This window comes from Apaloderma vittatum, unplaced genomic scaffold, assembly GCF_000703405.1.
Source record: "Apaloderma vittatum isolate BGI_N311 unplaced genomic scaffold, ASM70340v1 scaffold35468, whole genome shotgun sequence".
Lineage (NCBI taxonomy): Eukaryota > Metazoa > Chordata > Aves > Trogoniformes > Trogonidae > Apaloderma > Apaloderma vittatum.
The window spans coordinates 99148-122002 of record NW_009731104.1 but is presented as its reverse complement, the minus strand read 5'-3'; the positions used below and the strand labels follow the sequence as shown (position 1 = coordinate 122002).

The 22855-nt window shown below is 38.2% G+C and overlaps 1 protein-coding gene across 1 annotated transcript in view; it reads right to left on the bottom strand.

The window, feature by feature from the left end:
• Window positions 1-12079: 12079 nt before the first annotated feature.
• Window positions 12080-22855, bottom strand: part of WDR72 (WD repeat domain 72) — a 101976-nt gene continuing 91200 nt past the window's right edge. The window contains exons 18-19 of the mRNA XM_009875056.1: window positions 17601-17699; window positions 12080-12135 (exon numbers count right to left, since the gene is read on the bottom strand). Of these exons, the coding sequence (XP_009873358.1) occupies window positions 12080-12135; window positions 17601-17699 (155 nt within the window). The remainder of the gene's footprint in view (window positions 12136-17600; window positions 17700-22855) is intronic.

The following is a 22855-nucleotide window of genomic DNA, read 5'->3' as shown; positions in this document are numbered from 1 at the left end:
TTCCTCATAAGCATTTATAATTTTGTCTCTCTGGCAGTAGAATTTTCTGGATTTATCTGCAGTATAAATTCTCATAGTGTATTCACACCATGCTTTCTTAAGATGCCACTCAAAATATCTCGTGGTGGATTCAGAGTTATTGCTGTTACTTTAGGCTTCATTCTATATTTTGTCTCTATTATAAAAGTTCAGTGAAGTTTTTTTTCAAAAAGAAAAATTAAATTTAACTGAAAGTTTCTCTTATTTTTACAGTAGTAAGTTGTTGATAGCATTTAACTCTGATATTTTATCCATCTATGTACTTAGCTAGCTCCCCCAGACTACAGTATCTAACTGATTCACAAACTTTAGTAAACTTATATTCACAAAACTCCCATGAAGCTGGAAATTATTCCTCAATTTATGTAGGAACAGAGCCTTAAAGAGATACACAGGGCTTGTCCAAGAGCAGATGAGAAGTCTGAACCTGAACAAAACTGTGTCTTCTAAATTTCTGTTCAGAAGAACAGCATGTCTTTATAAACTGGTCTTATGCTCAGGTTACATTTAAAGTGACTTGCTACAGTGTATTACATTCTCTTCAGTTTTGTCCCTGTTATTGCTATACAGCTACCAAGTAAAAGCTGTAACAAAACATGCATAATTTTCTCATTGTTATTTACATAACAATATCATGAATAAAAGCTACCTTTATCAAGTTATGCAGTGTGTCCTATCAAATACATTACTTATATTTTGCCTACATTTATGTACAGAATGAGAACTTATATGAAGCCGTTTATCCGCATTTGTTCTATTAAAGAAATACAACAGCTTCATAAAGGTCAGTAACTTCTTCTGAAACAACACTTCTGATTCTCTTCCTTCTCCAGCTGTGGAAGAGCAGAGACCACTATATTCTCTGCAGTAAAATGGTTCTGTCTACTTAGCTGATTTCCCCACACGCTCTGTAGCTCAGCGGTGACATATGTCCAATGTTTCCCCAGGCTTAAAAGAAAAGCAACTCACATGCTGCCAAAGAACAGCCAGGACCATAGAGGAGACGAAATATAAGATAAAGTGGTAACACTGCAGTGGAATGAACCCATATAGAGCCTTGATTTTTTAAAGTGACACATTACAGACATAAACCTGAGTTGGAGGCATCAAATCAGTATCAGCAGAAAGAGCTAAGCTCTCCGAAATTCAGCAGCACTCAGATCTCCTGCCTGGGCTTGCTTCCATCCTTCTGTGAGATGAAAATGTAATAGGAAACTCTAGCAAGAACATGCGTTTTCAGCTCCATGATTTGATTAATATTGTTAGAGCACTTTCAAGATGACTCATACTGCACACTATGTGTTTCTCTTGAAGAGGATTCAACCCGTTTCTGTACTAACTTTTATCATATCCAGGAATGAACACATACTATGCTTAACATACACTCCATTATTCTGTGTATGTCCTTTGTATACACATCTGTAATAGCAAATAAAGCCAACTGCCAGAGAAAGACCTGAAAGAAAGGTTGGGTGAAAAACGCTTTTCCCCTCCAGAAGACCACGGACATGCTCAAACACTTCCTAGTAGGTATGGTCATTAGGAATGTATTGGTCATTGTAGATCAAGAACATGGAGACTGCTCCATCATTTTATTAGTATCTACAAGTTCCCATATCTGAGAATGTTCCTCACTCTAGTTTATGAGTACTGATATAGAATCAGTTTATAGAGTCACCTTACAGTGAAGGCCCAGGCATGCCTGCTCATATAAATACATAGTTATAGTAGTAACACTGTGAAAAAGAATATAAATAACTCATAATAAAAAAGATTAGTACTTAATTTCATAGCGCTGGGCTCAAACAGAGCAAGGTTGTCAGAGAAGCACAGCTGTAGATTAGTTAAGTCATGTTTTTCCTATGAAGTTTTAAACATTCTATTTCCATTATTACTTCTTTTCTAAGGAGAACTCCAGGCACTCAGGCTTACTAGTATGGTTTCACTAGTAGGACTTCATTCTTTAGTAGTATACCAAATGATAGCGATTGCTGGTAAAAGGTAAGAAAAACAAAGTAAAACCTGCCCACTGTCAGTATATATTCAGCTGCTCTTCTCACCATGGGCCCAGTGTTCTGAGAAAAACAGAAAGAGAACAGGAGAGTTTTTGCCAGGAAAGAAGTGTATGAGGGCAGAGGAGGATGAAATATCTGCTAGTTTCGCTCTAGATGCCAAACCAAAGGTTTAACCACTGGTTGTCACTGAGGAGCCTACTATAGCTTTCACAAGAACAGTTCAATGCATTTCACTCAGTTGGCGCTTTTTTTCAGAAACACTGTTGTGTGACAGCATTGGCGTGGAACAGAAGTTGGCTTTCACCATAGAGATCGCTACATTTCAGTGGTGGGTGAAATGATCCCAGCAGACTTTGTAAAGCCCTTCTGGGATTCTTATAAATGAAAGGCGCTATATAAACGTCAGGTATTGTTATATACCACTTAAGAGAAATGTTTCCATTTATTCCTCTGGATTTACTGTTGAACATTCAAGATAATCATCGTTGCTGATAATTCCCGGTAAGAATAGCACCCCGAACACTGCAGACGGTGTACACTGTTCTGTATTCTGCTGGTCTGTAAAGGGAAGTCGCACACTGATAAGAAGGAGGATTTTTTGGACACTGCAGTTATGGAGAACTAGCTATTTTTCATATTATGTAGTCAAAGTGCAACTGTCAGAGTTATTTACATGACTGCATTATTTACAACCCAGGATTATTGAAAAGATTCAGCAAAAAGGTGAGCTGCTTTCATGATGTTATTCCAAACAGCAGAGTACAACAGCTTCCTGTAGCAGGGCCATTTGTTTTACTCTATTACCTCTCTATATTTGTCTAAGTTGTACTCATTCATTTTATTAATAGATTTTATTCAAATGCATGACAGACGTTTCTAACGGTGCTTACCCAAGCAGTAGTTAGAATTTGTTAGAGAGATTCCACTGTTTATCATAACATAAGAGCCTTTGCATTTTCGTGTTTGGTTTGGGGAGTGGGGAAAGTGGGGAAAGTGGGGAAACTTCTTTTTAGCCTAACAGAGTACCAAACGTAGTCCAGTATTGATTTTTATGGGAGTGTAAAAGGCAGACTATTTTTGCCAGGTAGATGAATAATTTCAGCTGTGCTCTAACAAGTCATATATCTTTATAATACCGGAAAACAATCCTGCCCCAACAATTCTCTCAACTGAGTAACACCTGAATATAAAGGCCCTCACACTCCCCGTTCCTCTTCTGCCTCCCAAGTCTGTCCTCTCAGATTTCTGCCTTCCAGTTGGGGTCTCTCATTAACCTGCAGGCTCTATTCCTGCCTCATTATCTTCATCTGAGAGAGGCAGAAGCCAGGCTGTATTAACCCACCGACTGCTGCTGACCAAGTGATGCCCCTGAGCCCTTTTGGAAGCAGTTTTGGCTGAATAAAAACTACTGGAGGATGTGGTCCAGGACTGAATACTGGACAGGAAAATAGGAGAGATCTATTATGGGGATTCATTTTGTTAAAACCTTGGCAAAACCTTTGTGTGCAGGGGAGCTAAATGTATCTCTAAGGAAGCTATGCAAACTCCCCTCTTATTCCCAGTGTCTTTTAGAGCAGATGCTGTAAAAGGATTAAAACATACAGAACTACCTCCTCCACTCCCTGCTGGCCAGCAAGGGTGCTTTCCTGACTAATCTAGAAAGATTAACTCAGGAAAAAGGGCTAAATGCTTAGATGATGGGATTCATTTCATAGTCCTGTCCCCCTTTCAAGAATGCCCCATGTGGGCTCAGTGCAGTGGGTACTGTACCCAACACCTGCAGGATTGTGATTATGGCTATATGTATCCTAAGCAATTCCCAGAAATTCCCAGTCTTCCTAGAATATTGACATTTACATCTACCTTCAGCAGCTCTGTTTAGAATTACCATAAAAGATCAGAGTGCAGCTTGGAGGTCAGTGTAATCATAATTTAGCTATGCTGGTATATTTACTCTTGCTAATAGAGTTTATGTCTTTTTATTTTTCCTTATGGCTGCTTTTACCTCATTCTCTCCCTGCGGAAGTTTAACCACTGCCCATCATGGGAGGAAGAAACACATCAGAATTCGGGGAAGAAAGTGATAGATTTGTCCCATATATGAGGAAGAAAAGAAACAGCCAAATAGCAAAAACATAGATGAGCACCTATAGATTTAGGCATTGTTAAAAAGTGGAGTAACGCAAGGTCCTGTGTGTTCTGTGAGGTAAGCAAAAAGTTAATGCCAATAATACCTGCAAAAAGGGCTTAAATAACAGTGAAGTAAACCTTTAATAAAAACTCTAGAATGAAACCAGTGAAGTACTCATGCAGTTAGTCATTGATGTGGCTTAAGACAGGAAGAAAGTAATTTCTGAAATCTACCCCAAAAATATTAAGCTAAAAGTTATCAAAAATTCTCCTCATGCATAGAGCTAGCACAGCAAAAACTAGAAGCATGAAATGTCTTTGAAATATCTCTTCTCAAGTGACATTCTTAAGCATTTAGTTGAATAAACATGTAAACATGACAAGATACATGTTCATCATATGATAGATAGTGCATCCACCTCACTCTTCCCAGAGATTTCTTTATGGAAACCACCAAAGAACCTCTGTAATTTAATCACCAGCCACTAAAACCGGTTGCCTGCCTGTTAATTGCTTGGACCATACCCAAATTGTCAAACCAAAAGTCCACCCAGTGATTCATTGGGCTGTCACTCCATATAACTAAAGCAACAAATATAAGAAACGGTGCCTAGACCAAATCTTTGCTTGTGATGTCTTGTCTGATGCTTTTCTCTGTATCCTATCCATTAAAATTGCTCATCAGCTTCTTTCAAAGCTTGAAACGTTATTGCTACAAGTCTTAAGTTCTTAAGGAGCAGTTATACACCAAGGTGATTCTGCAAAAATATCTCTAAGGAAAGCCGTGGTTTGTGTTTGGTAGTTCTCAGAGCTTCTATATCATATTGCTCAGGTAATTTTGTTTTTTCAGCACAACAAGTTTCAGCAGGGATAACAAAAATCTACCAAGTTTTTTATTGTGTAATTTTGTCTGTGTATTTTACTTACAGAACGCGATGACCACCCACACAGCCCTTACTATATCCTTACAAAACTTATCTGAGGTAGGATCTTGCAAGTATTTCCATTCCACTTACAAAATACTAACACACAGAAAGTTATTTTAAGTTTCCAAGAGCTTTTATAATATGCATTATTTATAGGTCATGAACAAGCAGCACTAATATGAACTCTGTTTGAATTTAAACGCATTTTTAGTTGCAAGGCACAGAACTCTTCTGTAGCTACAGTGAGTGTACTACCAGTGTGATAGAGGAAAGGTGAAAAGATATTTTTATTACTTAAGCAGTGGCGTTATTTTGAAAACACAAAAAAATCCCCAATATGCGGATTTGGGAGACCTTGAAGCAGCTTTCGGGCAAATATTTGCTCACCGGAATGAAATCTAAGATTGATTTAATGGATGGTATGAAATGGAGAGTAAAAACCACCAAATCTCCAAAACATCCCCTACAAGCAGTTAAAATATATTTGCTCTAGGCATGTATTTATCTGGAAGATTTAAGAAGGGAAATGCTTTTCCCATTAGCACTGTCCTATGCAGCAGCTGTAGCACTGCACTCAGTGGGGTGTGCAGGAGACAAAAGCTGGCTGTGCCAGTGTTTTGATGGGACGTGTACCCTGTTGCTGCTCTTTTCTCACTATCATCAATTCTACTATTACTGTCATAAAAAATTTTAACAGCCACAAATTCATACTCTCCCTTTGTTATTCCTTTACCTGAAGCACTAGCTAAGCAGGAGGAATGCTGACACGCCAGGGCACGTATCATGATATCTGCAATGGCTTTTTGGTCATAGCCCCATTAGGCATCAGGAGCCTTTTTGGTCACAGACCATCCCTAGAGTGCAGCTTGAGGCAAAAATGGACCCTCCAGTATGAGATTCTGTCCTCTGATGGTCATCTGACTGACAGAAAATGGCTTGATGACGCACTGGGCCAAGGATTTCTACTTCATATCATATAGCAAGAGCATCGGAGGGATACTGGTTCCTGCCTCTCTCCCAGCTTCTGCACCAAGCCGTGCAGCGGGATGAGGATGGCTAATTGCCACTGTCTGCCCATGTCTCCTGTTACCTTAGCTGATTTCATGCTCAGTGTGGACTAAACTTCCACCAAGTGCATCCCCAGATAGGAATGAGAAATACTATTCATCGGACATCTAATCTCCCTGTTATTTCAGCTGCTACTGGTTAAGAAGCATTGAGGCAGTTCTTGCTGATCGACTTTGACTGACTGCTTACTAAAATGCCACCATTTACCTCCAGCATTCAAACAGCATTTCCCAGTTCAAGGAATTACCATCATTATGCTTTTTTGTGCTATTTTTTTTCTCTGTGCACAGTCACGTGTGTAACACCTGCTTTTATCTCCCAGGGCCTGGAGATGATCCCACAAAGCCTCCAGGTTTCAGCTGATGCTGCAGAGATGGAGGCTGCCAGACAGCTTTGATTCTGGGTCTTAATTTTGTTGCTTCTCTTTCAAAACCTCTAACTATTTCTTAGCCACAGTAAGTGTCTGAGTGTAGACAATTCTCCACTATGCCAAGCTAAAAATATCTGCACCTTCAAAATGTTTTATTTTCCAGGATAATTCACGGTATTTTTTATACAGTATGTATCCTGCTACCTTTCTCTGTTCTTTGTGTCGTCAACAAGGATGCTCACTGTCAACAGCTTTCTGGCCCAAGCACCTGCTAGTGACTTCTCATTCTGCAAGGAAACAAATGTGGGGACTTCTCTAATAAATCTTAACATTTTTTAACTCTAAGAAACAACCTGTGTATCCTGAAATCTAACACAGTAGAAAAAAATACTAGGAATTTAATTTACAGAATGAAAATATGTCATAATGTACAAAATTCCAAATAGTGGCATCTATATTCATACAGACAGGTATGACATTGCATTTTAAGGACTGATATTATGAAGTTACAGGCTTCCTGTATAACTAAGCTGATATCCATCTTTAAAGCAATCATGCTTTCAGTTCATTCCCAACAATAATATTCTTAAACATGGTGTTTCAGAATAAACTCAAAAAAAAGCTGGAGTGAATTTCAAGGCTTGAGTGCTGCTGCCATCTACATGGCAGGAAGACTATAAGCCAAACCAAACAACAAAAATATGTAATGTTGCATTTAACAGGCAAAACCGTAAGCCTGTTTGTCAGTGTGACTATAGAAAATAAAGTCCCCAAACTGAACAGAATCTTTTATTACCCTTAGTTTCTGTGTGGAAAATTCATAATGATTCAGAAAACAATTTCTCCATGTCCTTATTATTAAGAACTTTACATATTACTTAGATAAAATTTGGGAGTAAGTAAGGAAAATATTATTTTTTCTACTGCTGGATATTGGTAATTTTTTTTTCTGCCGAGTATTAGGCTTTCAAATGCAAAAAGTTAAAAAATCTCTTAGTTTTAAAAATAGAGGGAGTAATGTACTTAATGAAATGGCAGGTACTACTTACTCCAGTGATGCTATTTTTCACAGCTATCTGAGTATTGCCAGAGGAAGAAAAACAGCTTTTATCCTATGCTTGCAAGACACAATGAAAATTCAGTCTGCACAACTCTTGTCTTCTCAAGCTAAGTTTTCCTGTAATATATGAAAGAAAAAATTAAGCACAATTAAATTTGTGCTGCGTAAGAGTTTTATCAACTGCACAGTCAACTCAAAAAAACCCTGCAGATGTTTAAGTTTCATAAGATTTGGTATTGTTTAGCAATTTGCACTGCTTCACCTTGACAGCTGTATTTGTACTTACCCTTCACACCATAACCAGGACACTCAAGATTCATCGGACGATGGGGAAGGCAGTCTTCACGTGATGTGCCTCTGTCCAGCAGCACAGCCCCTGGATACACTTTAGACTTTCCAGCAGGTGTCATTTGAGAAACAAACTTCCCATGGTCCCAAATAAGACAATCATGGCTTATTGTGTGGATTTTATGTCACATTCAAGTTCAGTATTACCTCTTCAAAAATAATATAGATGATTTTTCACTTTGAGATCAATGAATTCGAATTACAATCCAGCCCAAACTCTAGTAATAATTCTAAGAGCTTTGCCTGGTACTGCAGACTGCATAACCTAGGAGGAAGGAAAAAGGGAAAGACTAGCCTCTGAAATTCCTCTGCTTCCTTTTCTCATGCAAGAGGAATGGCCTACAAAATTCAGCAGAAATATCCACTGAGAGAAGCAGGACTTTGTCTTCATGGACCCCCAGGAATGTGCATGCAGTGCTATTTAGCACTGCCACAGTGACTTTGAGATTTGTGCCCCAGTCTATCTTCAAAGAATACGCTCTTCGAAAAGGAGTAAAAATCTGGAGAGAGGTAATGCTGCTTACTGCACCTGTCCCATGCTTTTCTGAATTTTCAACACTTCATCTCAGTCAAACTTGCAAAATCACTTCCTTTGCTAGATTTCTGGTGCTGTCTGGTGCTTGTAACCCTGTTACACAGTGGTTTTGTTAAAGTGTCTCTTTCATTTAAACGTAACACTCAATCTCATATCCATATTTCAAGTTCCATGCCAATTTACTTTCAGAATATCTTTCACTGGATTGAGGAAGAATGTTGCTCAAAAAAATACAAACCAAATAAGGAAACAGTTGATTTCAATGATCAAATTAAAAATACGTAAACAGCACAAGAGATTTCAAAATATAATGTTTGGAATTGGAGCCATCAACAAACAGTTCAAAGTTTCTGAGCAAGAATCTAGGTCAGTGACCACTTAGCAAGTATGAATCACTTGGGAAACTCAAAATCCCTCAAATCACAGAGACATCAATGAGTTTTGGTATGGGCTTATACTAAAGGACCAGGAACTTTTAATTTTTAAAAAGACAATACAATGAATTATGCATATGATGAAAAAATGCCTATAGCATTTAAAAGCTGAAAATCTATTTCCAAGACAGACTCCTGCATGTAGCACCCTGAAACTCCGAACTCACACTGAGATAATGTTGATGTACACGTGGGCTGTCCCGCACTTACATGGTACCTCTGCCTTCTTCCTACCCCTGCTGGCTCATTCTGCCCTTGCACTTTGCAGGGAGGCCAGTGCTTGTATTGACGTGGTCTGGTCATACGAGCTCTAGTGCAAACATAAATGAGGGGACAAGGAGGCACGTGGCTGAAGTAGGGAGAAATTGCCCTGACTATAAAGCCAGAGAGTTTACTGGACTCTGTAGCTTCTGGATGGTAAAAAAAGAAAATAGTAAAAAAAAATGACCTTACTCCTTTAACAGTTTAGGTATTCATGAATTTTTTACCCCATATCTAAAATTTAGACAACCACTCTAAAATATTAGCAGGTTACTTTTCTCAGTAGCATTCCTTCAGTGTGACACAATAGAAAAATACATTCTCATTTGTCTTGCAGCCTTGCTGTAAAATCCAGCTCCATAAGCATGAATATAGTGGTACATCACAGTATCATAGAACTCTTTCATCTGGAAAAGGCCTTTAAAATCCTTCAGCAAAAGCATTAGCCTAGCAATGCCTTAGTATAGAAATGTTTCTTCAGTTATGGCTTACAAGAAACAATTGCAGGAGGTTAATATCTATTTTTGTATATAGCTCTAAAATTGTCAGTTAGATGCAAAAAGATAACGCTAAGCAAGACTTCATCTTCAACACAAACTGCGAATTTGGTTGTTTCAAAGACATCCAGACCACACGGGAAATTTGCTTTACTGGGAAATAAATGTACCTGATAAAAAAAGTTCCTGCCTTACCTTACTGACACTGTAATTAAAATTAGCACACAGCACACATAAGCATGTGCCAAACACCAATCGTGGCCGCAGAAACTGTTCCAAAGGGCCGTCTGTATTGGCAGTCTGCTGATGTGCACTGCTTTGCAGAATTAAAGACAAGCAATCAAATATTGTGTTGCGCAAATGTAATTGCTACTACTACAGCAGTACTGAGTGTTACAGACAATGCCAATTTCTTGAGCTATGAGACCTCTTTGAACACATCAATTTTGAAAATATCTTGCACAAATAGTTTTAAGGAGATTTGTTACCCTGGCACTAAGAACAGAGCCCGCCCAAGTGAGCAGATGCTGATGCAAAGCCATAACATTTGTTGTGAAGGGAAATGGACTTTCCAACGCCAATGGGAGACCACTGCAGAAACCCAGAGGTGACTGTCAACAAGGATGTGTGGCAAAGAAGATGGCAAGGTCCATCCTTCAGCTGTCATTCATCTTCTTTTCTGCAATGTTCCTGTAGTGTTACTAAGTTCCTGTAGTTGCATTTGCAGTTTTGTTTTTACCTGCTTGATCTTTGCAACTCTGATTTAACTATAAAAGTTAAGAGGATATATGTCAGCTGAGGACACGTTCCACCCTCAGTTGTGTTGTACAAGTGTAAGTCAGTGAAATTATTCCAGACAACCAGCACAATAAGTGAAAGAATGAAGCTGTAACACTCGACATCCAGATTGTCACCATAGTTCAAACACAAGCTTATATAAACAAAAGATATGTTTTACATGGGAATATACCTTCTAGGAATAAGTAAAGTTGTTTCTGAAAAGTACCAAATGTGTAAAACCCAGTGACTTTTCTGTTAATAGCTGCCATTTTTCTGCATGGTATTACAACTACAAAATAACACTAAATATCTCTATGTTCTCTGGATTGCAGCCTATTTTAAAGGCATATTCTTTAGCTGAATAAAAGCTGAAATACTACTTTGCAGAAGGCCCTTTGCTCAGTGTTTCTGAATACCTTGCCGCCATACACTGCACTTAGAAATATGAACTCATGGGATATAAAAAAACCAGAAGAAACATTTCATGCCTGTTTTATGTTTAACCAAATTCAAGCCACAGTATGGCAACAGAAACTAGCTTTTGTCACTCCTGCAGCCACAACAGTTCCCCACAAGTAAGAAAGAGGTTCACTGCTGGAGAATCTTTCCACGCTGGAGAAATCTTCTCTCTGCCAATCAAGGCAGCTTATGGCTAACGTGACAACTAGGGAAGATATGATTTCCACCATAAGATACAGATCCTGAAAAGCGCATCTGCAAATGCCTTTGACTTCACTTACACTCTGATTATTGGTAATACAGAAAGTGAGTTTACTGCTCTGAGAGGCTGTTATTTGTCAAACCAGCATAAATCCCCCAGAACAATAGGTGGTAAATGAGTCTAACAAGCTGCAAATATTCTCCAAACATAATGATACATATACATTTTAAAAAGACAAAAACATAGAGCTGCTTTTGCCACTGAGCACAAATAGATATTCAATGAAGTGTGTCATTTCAGAGGAGGACTCCAATGGGCTTCTCCACCTTCCTATTGCTACTACACTGCTAGAGATGATGGTGATGGCAGTATTTATAGAAAAGAAAAATTTACATCCTAGGCATGACAAGATCAATTTCCCATGCTCTCCTGTACACAGAACATTCTTTGTATTTTAGTTGTTTTAATTCAAAATGTGCATTTTTACTTTAAAATCAAACAAATTTTGTAATTATTTCAAATGCATTTGGTTTTGCTCAGAATTAAAATGTAACTGGTAATAAAAGTCAGAAGCAAGGAGAGAGAAAAATTTAAATCTAATGGATGTAAAGGAATATTAAAATCAATGGTAATGCTTTATAGTCAATCAGTGGTAAGATTTGGGATCACTACATAAACTAGTGAAAAACCTCTAAAATAAAGACTTGATATTTTCTATGCTAGATCTATCTAAAGTTAATTGAATAAATGTAAATCTATTAGTGATGGAAGCGTGAATTAGAGCCAATAAAGCAGCAAAAAATCGCTGATCTTATGGGATGTATTTCTTCTGAAAATGAATTGATGAAGGTATACAATAATAAATTCAACAAGCCATTTCATGTCCATGCCACGTACGTCCTGTTTCTTGGCTGTTCTTGTGCATCTTCTAATTCTTTTGGCTAAGCAGGGTTTTCTAACACACCTTACAGGAGCACACCTTAGATATCCAGGGATGTGGCTTCACGTCATCTGGAAAAGAAATGTATTCATTCGCCTTAGTTTAATTTAACACTTTGAGGCAATAAGCAAGATTTTGTTTTTAAATAATGTTTCTTTGCAATCCTTTTAGAGAGCAATAAACTCTGTAATTTTTGTAATGATTTGAAAACTTTCAGGACCAACATGCCAGTGTTAAAAAATACCACAAATCTACCTCCATAAGACTGTTTACATTATAATTGCTATACTGCACGAGGCACCATAGAACCAAAAACAGCTCAAGAGAATGAATGATGTTCCTCAAAACTTTTCTCCTGAACAAACTTCTTTTTTATTTCAAGGAAAACATTTCAGCGCATCAGCAGAAATATTTTTTGTTTTAAATTAACAGACTGTTTATTTTTTCCTCTGCAAATATAATTTTCAAGTTATACATATTTTATTTCAGCAGAAATAATCCTACAATAGTTTTAGACAGAAGTAATAGGAAGTTCTAGTAATAAAGCATTATGCTTTAATTCTGTCTGAGCTTATTAGAATTCCACAGAAATGCCCTCTCAATCAAACATCGAGAAAACAGTCCACACTATTTTATCCAGTCTAATGCCTATATTGTAAATTTATCATCTTTCTGTCTAGCTTTATCATAGACACAGAGAGATACACATTTTCTTGATGTCCCTTATGTAGTTTTCTGCTTTTACAGTTTGTTTTACTATTTAAAAAACCCCAAACCAACCCAAAACCTTTGGCACGTAACACTACTTCTATTGCAGTGAAATTCTTATGGATTCATCTGTGCCTACATCATAATTTCCAGATTTTTTGTCTGGAATAATTTGTAGGCACTAACATTTTATAGGCAGTCACTGAGCAGTGTGGGCGATCAGTGGCCATGACCAGTGGGCTGCGCCTGCATCACATCCTCTTTCTGCCTCATGCATCATCATCACCACCAGCCTCCAGCACTCCATTCCTGAATCGGTCCTCAGCCCCTGCTACTCACTTTTTTAAAAAAAAACAAAAAGAAGATCACACTCTTTGAGGGTCCTTCATACTTGGAAATTTACTGAATATTTACCTTTATGTTCTGCCTGTGTACTGCTCAAGAGCAGTCAAGCACACTTGGACTAATAAGAATCTGTTGTTCTTGATACTTTCTCATTTCCATGTGCTGCAGTTCTGTCTCTCAGGGACAGTCTGAGGTCTCTCCCATCTCTGTGCCAAGATTTATCCAGGACAAGTAACTAAAAAAGAGCGCGAAAACTGCTCACATTTTTACTATTATCTATTACACACTCAGAATTACATTCTGTCCTGAAAAGCAAAAAAAAATTCGAAATGAAGGGATAGGAGAGCTGCAGAGAGACCAACTGGCTCAGGCAGAGACTATCTGGCTACTCAAGGCCACAAGCATAAGGGTTCCTGCCATTTACATGGTTTTCATCCAAGAGATAAAAAATACTCTGCAATTTCTGTCTACAGCTTCCAACTCAATCTTCCATTAGGGAGGCTCAATTTCCCTCTATTATCAAGTGAAGTAATAATCATTGCCTATTCTACTGTAATATCTCTGTTGGGGGAAATAAGAGGCAAGGGGCATCTGTGCCTACATTGTTTCTTTTGACTTCGGCTCAAATCCATTCCTCTTTCTCATAAGAGCTATACTTGCAGAATTCTCCTTGGGATTGCACCACATATGAAAGCTAAGACACCTCAAGTGGTGTCAAGTCCTGCTACAATCCTCTTAGATTCTGACTGGCAAAATTCAGAGCATTTTCAATCCCCTTAAAACTGATCTCAGGCAAGTCCCTTTAGACAAGATGACCTGCCCTCTGGAGGTGTGAATTTTCCACCATTGTTTGTACAAGAAAACCTGGGTGAATAGGTCAGATCTAGGAGTCTAACTTACACATCCATGATCACTCAGTTTCAGCCTCTTTCTCCGTTTCCCTAAAGGTGGAAAATTTGTCTGATCAAACGAAAAACACTGTTGGGAATATTTATTTATATTAAAGCAGCACTCTAAGAGATAGTGAATTCTTCACAGGGGGTTGATATGATTACAAGTCAAGTTCTACAAAAAGCTGCCGTAATTCTTATCTGATTATTATGTTCAAGACCAGAGCGGAGACGAGTTTGAAAAGCCAAGGCTTTGCATGTCAAACAGAAGAAGTCCTCAGCATGTGGGGAAAATGGCAGTGATAAACCTACTATTAGGCATTGAGAGAGAAGCCCAGCATCTCCTCTGTGTGTGGGCTAAAATAGACATGAGCCACTATCACAGATAATGGCAGCCTGTAGGCACACGAAGGGAGCAACTAAAATCCATTTCACTTAGGCAAGAAACTGCAGTCTGATATTTACCTGTGTCCATCACATGTGAGAAGTGTTTACTGTGAATTATCCAAGAGAAAAGTGCAGGTTGAGGGGTTTCATTACGTATCTGAGAGTAGTTCAGATCACACATCAAATGCAAGAAATCACAGGTAAATCTCAGATTGGTGTCTCGGGTAGTCAAATGGATTCCTGCTATTCATCTGAGTATATGCCTTTTTATACAATTGCTGAAGGTCCACATCCAGAGCAGTGAGAACATGTGCAGACATAGAAAATGTGAAAGTAAGATAAGCAGAGTAAGCTTTGTGATTTCAGAAAATTAAGATCACTTTGAAAATAACTCTCTATCTAACATCAGTATTAGAGGCTGCACCTGCTGTCATAAGAAAACACAATGCACAGACATGTCCGTTAATGGCTGCTCTACAGCCTTCCCAATTCTGGCAGAAGTTGTAATAAAGAAGCCTTTCTAGGAATAGTTGGAATTTCTTGCAGGTGTATTGTCATATTTTCACGTTTGCCTCATGAGAAGAGGTAATAAAATCTATACATTTCTTAACATCACTTCTGCACACATGACAGCATATCGTAAGTGAAGTGCAAGAGACTGTAAAACACGTATATAGATCTATAAAGTTTGTAAGCTTGTCAAGACTTTGAATGTGTGAGAGAGATTCCAAAGTCATAGGTTTCACCAAAACAAATGCTGACCTCCCAGGCATCCTCGAATTTCAACATAGAATTCAAAGCTAAAGCACCTGAAAAATACTAGAGAAAGTCACAGCCAACCGAATGTCACATTATTGTTTCAATGTTTGATACTAAAAGTAAGTGGTAAGTTTCAAGTAAATGTATTGTGCTACCAAATCTTTCCTTTCAAACCACCACTTCTGGCAGAAGTGTCTTAATTTCTTATCACAGAATTTCATCCGCACAAGGAGCAATAAATAATTCATGTTCCTGGCTCTTTGTTGTGTGTCCCTGAACTGCACAGCGCTGGAAGGCTGACAGCTGTGTCAGGACAAGCACCAAAGATCTGACATGACAAGTGACTAACAAGTTTCTTTCAGTCTATAGTGAAAGAAGACAATGGCATAAAGTGCAAAAACGAATTCCTGAAACAAAACGAAACTGTTTCTTTCTCTTTACCTAAGTGTTTGCTATGAGCTTATTTCCGACCCATAACCTCTGGTCATTTTATAGTACTGCCCAACCCCCTTTACTCCTCACATTCGCCTGGCCATTTACGCCTGTCCACGGATCAATATGAGCAATTCTTGGAGAAATACGATGTCTCCATGACAACCAAGCCACAAATTCTCAGTGGAAAGCAGTGAGACCAGTAGTGAAATCTCCTGAGGTTTTCAGACCTATAAGACAAGATGTCTTAAAATGCAGGAATGGACAGAAACAAAAGCCAGAGTAATTCATTGTTTATTACTAGTTTAATGATGTCAGATGGACTGTATGGAACTCAGTTTTTAAGTTTAGATGCTTTATCAACATGCATTTTTGCCAGTCAATATTCACTTCCTGACAGGCTTTTATTCCTTCCATTACTTTGTAGACATGCAGAGTGCACAACTGGATATTCAAGTTCCCATCCAACTGTGTACACTTCGCCACACAGAACTAATTTAAGATTAAAATTAATCTTATCTTTAAGCCACATTAATTCTCTCTTGAACTCTTTAGTTCCACCTTGTTTTAATTCCCTCTCACTTCAGAACAGATCAGAACTTGGACAATCCACATTCTTGCCCACAATCGTTGTTGAATGGACTATAGACAGGTTCTGAAGGAGGTATCATGCACCACAAACTGTAGCTGTGCTAAGGAATTAAATTTGACTCCTTCCTCAGTAGATTACCTGGTTTTTCTCTAAATCCCATGCTGGTTTCTGCTGTACAGCATCACATCCAAGCCTATGTGGCTTTAAAATGAATACAGATTTACAATTCATTGGTTTCAACTATTCTAACATACACTGGTGTTCATTTCTGTGGAAAGGATGAAAAGGGAATGTAGTTCAAACCAGGTATATGACAGCAGTTTAACTGCCAAGGAATCTTGGAGGAGTGGAGTGTGCCGAAATATAATCCCCCAGACACGGGTCCTATCTGGGTTCTGAGATGACTTAGGGGACCTGACATGGATTTCAGACTGCACCCTTTGACTGAAAATTAAATCTCAGCAGTGTTCCTTGGGGAAGGATCAGGGGACTGTTGGCAGCTGCCCCCTGTCAGCACAGGCTGCAAGATTTGGAAATCTCTTAACTAAGCTGACAGGCCGCAGAGACGATGAATCAAAAATATGATACACGGATCAGCACACAAAGATGCAAGAGGGTACAAAGAAACCAGATAAAGCAAGGAAGGGAAATACCAAGTGAAGAAAGATGTTTAACTCTTTCACTAATGAGGACTATGTGCAGCTTACGTATATGGTGTACATGGGTTGAGCTCACAGTTTGTGTAAAAGATCTTAGTATTTAGTCACACAGAATGTTTTTAATCAGCTGTGACTTCATACATTTTAAATATAATTGTTTCCCTTAGGGATTCATTGAATAAAGTTTGTAGATGTTCCATAATGAAAAAGATAACGAAACTATATGAAGATAAATCTTTTAGTCACCAAAAAGGATGCACTTTACGGATGTTCCTGTATTTAGATGAATCAATGTTAAGAGCCATTAAAACAAAATAATGATTGTGAGCTGATTTAAAGAAAAGAATCAACCTATGTAATGCCACCAATTTGGTTTCCTCCAGATATACAGTGCTTGAATGTCTGACACGACATTCAAATGCAGTCTATTTAGACCTTCTAATTTTTCATAATCTCATGCTACCTTCAAAGGGTCAGACATTGTACGTATATTAAGTAAGCAGTGTAGTCCAAAACTAATTATAATGAACTAGTAGTGTCAGCTTTCTTTTTGGTCATAAAGCCTTTATCCTTTCTAAGACCTGAATTCTTGATGAAAGAGGAAAGGATAACAGCTCCACACTGTGACCCCTGGAGGTGACCATTAATTTGACATTGCAGCTGCTAAAAAGGAAACAGCATCACTATGTGCTTTTTTTACAGACCCAAAAGCTGTGTCAGATTTATCACCTGATACTTGGTGACTGTCTTTAAGTGCCTCTCACCTGGACTCTCAGACTCTTCCAAGACACATCTGTCAGGCGTATCCTCCACATCTTGGAAGCTTGCCGAGTTTGAGTTCTTGTCATGCTTCAGTGCACCAGCTCGAGCAATAAAGAATAAAAACAGGGGGAGGGAGAAAGGTAATGTATTCAGAAACAAACTCGTCTTGACTTTCTGCAGAGCTTTCAATGCTGAAGACATAATTAGTAAACACAAGTAATAGAAGTAAAACAGAAACTCAAAGTACTTTTATGCAACCACAACACAGCTGAAAAATCTATAGACGAATTCATTCAGGGAGATGTTTGAGGCATTGGCTTAAATGTGATCTCTTTGAAGTAAAAAAAATGAATTTTTTTCTTACAGAATCCTAAAATATTAAAATAATTCAGAAGCCATAAAAAGTGCTTCTCTGTTTCACCAAACAAGCCAGTAAACAGTATTAAAGGTTAATTAGGTGGTTTTGTAATTACTAGAGTCACTCACCAGGGAGAGAAATGGTGTTTGTTTTAGGAAGAAAATATGTTGTGTATAACAATTTAAAATGTGTAATAAAATTAGGAATAACTCCAAAGTACAGTACAAACCAGACTGATTTGCAAACAATTATTTGCCTGGATATGCCTTTTGAACAAATCCCACATAAACTTCCCTGAACAGAAGGGAGGTATTTCCTTTATCAATGTCCACTTCCCTCTCTTCTGCTCCACACCTCCACATGGAGCCACGAGCACAGCCTAAAGTTAAAGTGCAATTATTAAACAATATAGTATAGGATAGCACAGTAAAGACTTGATCTCCTTTTTCAGTCCCATTAAAACTCCTACCTGATCTCATTTCATAAGAAAATAATGCTGATAAGAAAATACTGAATTTTTTCTAATGTCTAGAAAACTAAGCAAAGTTCCAAACTTCTGTGTGGATGGGGATTCCAACAGCTATAAACAATCTCAGTGTAGTTTTGGTCTATTTTCAAAACAAGAAATCTCTTCCCTTGTAACTTTTGCTATATTTTTTCTCTTTAAACCGGATTAAAATTTGCTGAGGGATTACTTAATTTAAACACCCATTAAAAATGTCCAAAATTATGAGTAAATCAACAAGACCTCAAGGCATTATTTGGACAGGAAGAGCTCAAAAGCCACCTATTCCACCCCAGTGCTCTGCACTTTCTATCAATTTGCAGCTATTGATCACAGGTTGCCAAAAGGTCTCATCATTCTCGACTTCAGCACCCACACAGTCTGTTTGAAGCAAACAGAGCTTCAGTACAATAGTGGAATTAGATCTTTGAAATTGAATATTAAATCATAATACATAATACATGATACCATGCATTTCACCTGGAAAAAAGAAAAAAAACCAGTAAAATTAGCTTAAATAAGTCTGCCTTGTATGGCAACTAACCAGTACATAAAACCCTGCCCAAGTTGAGCAAGAACACTGGTTAAATTTCTGCAGTTACAAAAAGCCAGTAGACTTACATCAGTGGTCAACCTAACCACATGAAGAGGAGTTTTAGTCCTTGTCTCTGCCTCAGAAATGTTGACATGATAATCTCCAAGAGGTGAGCTGACACTAAATAACAACTTACAATAAATAACAAATGTTGTTGTTGACACATGACAACACTATGATATGTCCAGGAACAAATGTCTTCAAAGATATCTGTTCTTTTCTCTGATTTTTACAACATTCAAATTCTAGGGTTCCCACTTCAAAAAAGAAGAATTAGAAAATACATGTATGCGTATTATATTTTCAAAAAAATTGTTTTGTGTCAAATTTATTAGAACATTCTTTCAAAAGAGTTCTTCCCATTAAGCAGTCAGCTCCACTGTGCTGAATGATAGATTGAGTCTTTACAGCTGCATGAATGTAGAAGTCAGAACTACTGAGCAACAGGAAAATTTCTGACAGTGTACTGTGATGAAATGGAGAACACAAAATTACGGCTATGTCTCTGCAGAGAAAACAAAAAATCACAAGAGCTGTCCTCTCAAAAAAACAGGCAAAGCAGTGACCAAAAATTCAGAATCAGCCTTTCAAATGAAGTGGTGTGTTTTCAGCCAGTAAAGAACCCTCACAGTGAGCCAAGGTTTTCACAGCACCAAGCACCAGTCTCAGGTAGGGGATGGCAGGTGCTGCCCTTGCTGGAAGTCTGGGCTGTAACTGCTCTTGAGTGGGACTAAGATAAACCTGTTCAACTTCTCCCTTTGTTTCAGATCGTGTCAGCTTAACCCATATAATTTAAACTAACCTGTTTGCTTTTACAACAACGCAGAGCCAAGCAGTGTTGTCAGGGAAGGTACTAGGTTCATCCGAGAAGTAACTCAGAACATAATGAGTAAAAGACCCTTAGAAGCAGGATCATACACAGATGAGCTACATCGGAAGGAAGGTGTGAAGGGAACAAGAAAGAAACTAAGATGTGCCAGCAAGATCCATGCTCAAAGCAGGAGGATCTCCAGTTGATATGCTTGAGTAGAGATTTGGTGAGATTTGGGAGAGGATGGAGTCATTGAAAGACAAAAATGAGAAAAAGAGATCACAGGCAGAGTTGATATGGCTGACAAATGACAAAAAGCAATGATGAAACACGGCCACTAATACCTGGCAGCTGGGAAGGAATCATTAGGAACAGTTTAAAGGGAGTGGAAAGAGCTTTCCCAGGGACAGTGAAGCCGAGCTCTAGACAACCTGTACAAAAAGAGCTTTCAGAGAATGAGGTTTAGCAGGAATAAGGGAAAGAAGGAAACCATCTATTTCAGCAAATCAGAAGACAGGCTAGGATTGGGGCACAAGTGGGAGTGAGGGATATGTATCTTAGCCTTGTCACTTAAACAGAAGTACACAGACCTCCCTTGACAAAACTTAAATACACTTGACAATACCCTAGCTTATGCAGTTACATAATGAGTGGCTGCAGTGAGCAAGACAGAGACCTAAGCAGAGACCTTCAGATCTTTCTTTTTTAAAACATCACGTTATGTGCTCAATTTGAAGAGGAAGGTTCTTTAAAAATATCATAAAGGAACAAAGGGAATTGAAAAGTTAAAAATAAGGAAAGAACAGTCTGGCCCAAATAAAGAGTGAAAGTAAAAAATGGCATTACGTAATCATGAAAAAGATCTAAAAAACCTCTTAACACTGACACCTACTTTACTGTATTTTCACTTAGGGGAATAGGATTTTGTGTCAAAATGTCAAAAGGGAAAATCTTGTTCTGAATTGGTTATACCTAGGATGCTGATGGAATTTAAGTTATTTAAACATAAACAGTGTGATCTCTATTCATCCTGAGGATATTCTGTCCTACTTTGGCTTTAAATGGACCTTAAAATTACTTTTGCTTCTGTTTGCAAGCTAATTTGTGTAGCCAAAGTGATCTAAATGTCTGGAGTATAAATGAGCCCCAAATCTACAAGTTAAGAAAAAGTTAAGACACAACAATTTCTGCTATAACAGTTCCAATAATATTTTCTTTCTATTCAAGAGCAATTTCAATTTCTACATGGACAGCAGAAATTACCTTTTTTAGTATGAATGTAAGGTATCAATGACATATTTCAATGAGGAAAATGACCTTGAACTTCGCATATAAAAATGACATAAATCTTCATTGCATTGGATCAATCCTGAGAATTGTGGTAATCTTTTCTGATACATCTTAATAAGCTTTTAAGAGTTGTTTACTGAATATGATACCTATTCTCTTACATTACTGAAATAGAAAGAGACATTAAAACAATAGGCATGGAATACTTTAGAATAGTAAAAGAATGTCATAAGATTCAATGAAACATGTATGCAAGTAGTTTCAAAATATTTCAAATTCCAGAAAAATGAAACAAATTTTTTCCTCAAAAGAGATCACAGACTGACTGGTGATAAGTCTGTGAAAGAACAGTCTTTGTGTGAACAAAGTGTTACATGATAAGCTACTCTTTATGAATATACACTAATCACAGCAAGATCTCATCACTATCATTTATTCCCACACATTCTGTGAAAACTCTGAAAAGCCTTGTTCCACTCTGGAAATATTACACACTGGAGTCTAAATAACCTGCTCTGCATACCAGTTCTCAGAGCGCAGACACACTGGGGAAAGAACTGCATAACATAGTTAAAGTTAGCATTTTTCTGGTAAGATACCTTTGCTATTGATAAGGTGGATTAGTAACTTCAAGATAGTCTGTCTGCAGAGAAAACGGGAAATTATTTATCACTCAAAACAAGCAGATAAAGCAGTATAAGAACAGCTGTACTTACTGAGACCAAATATCCTCAGTGTGAGACACCAACAACCATACAGTAATACTACACCAGAAGTTTTTCCTATACTCCAATCTGAAACTTGGGGAATTATAAAACTTTGCAGTTTGGGGTTTTGTTTTTTCTTTTTTTTACATTTAAAAACTTACAGTAGATTTCTGTTCCACACACTGCTCTAGTTTTCCTGTACACACAGAATTTTTGCATCCTTAACATCCAACACCCTAAATCGCTTTAACGTGGCAAGCTCCACTGTTTCAGCACACAGGCAGCCACCTTCTTCCGTTTGCTTGTGTATGTCCTTAGCAGCTTTATGCAAAACTTCTCGTATGACAAAAGGCATGTGTACAAGCCCCGCACGCTCCTTCCACAATGCTTGTGATTGAACAGCCCTTTGTTTTATATTCTTTCAACTATCTCTTTTCCGGGCTGAGAATCATGCTTAGCTTTTTCTATGCGTTTTGATGCCAACCTAAAAGGACACAATTATTTCACTACTATTACAAGAAATGCAGAAAATTTTCATGAAACAGTGAATGAAATGTTAGCACAGCACTCCCTGCAATCACCTAGAAACGGAAAAAGCAGCTAACAAAATTATCCCAGCCAGCACGGAGCACCTGCCGTGGTGGTGGCAGGCAGGGAGCCAGGCGGGCTGGGGACGCCCCACGATAGCTCCGGCGCCACGCACAGCACCGGGATGGCTTCAAAGGTTTTACTAGTGATGCTCCCATTCAGGGAGCCTGGTGTCATGCTCACCTTTGTTGCCACAGCATGAACGCCTTTGACTCAGGCTCAACTTGTGATCCAGATTCTTTTCTGAGAAACTGTTACCTTGCTATTTCTTCCCCATCCTGTCTCTTTGCAGAAGATTAATCCTACCTCAGTCTAGATCCTTGCTCTCGTCCTTATTGAATTGAACCCTATTTTTTTTCCAGACCATTTCTCAGGCCATATAAACCACTAATTCATCTCACTG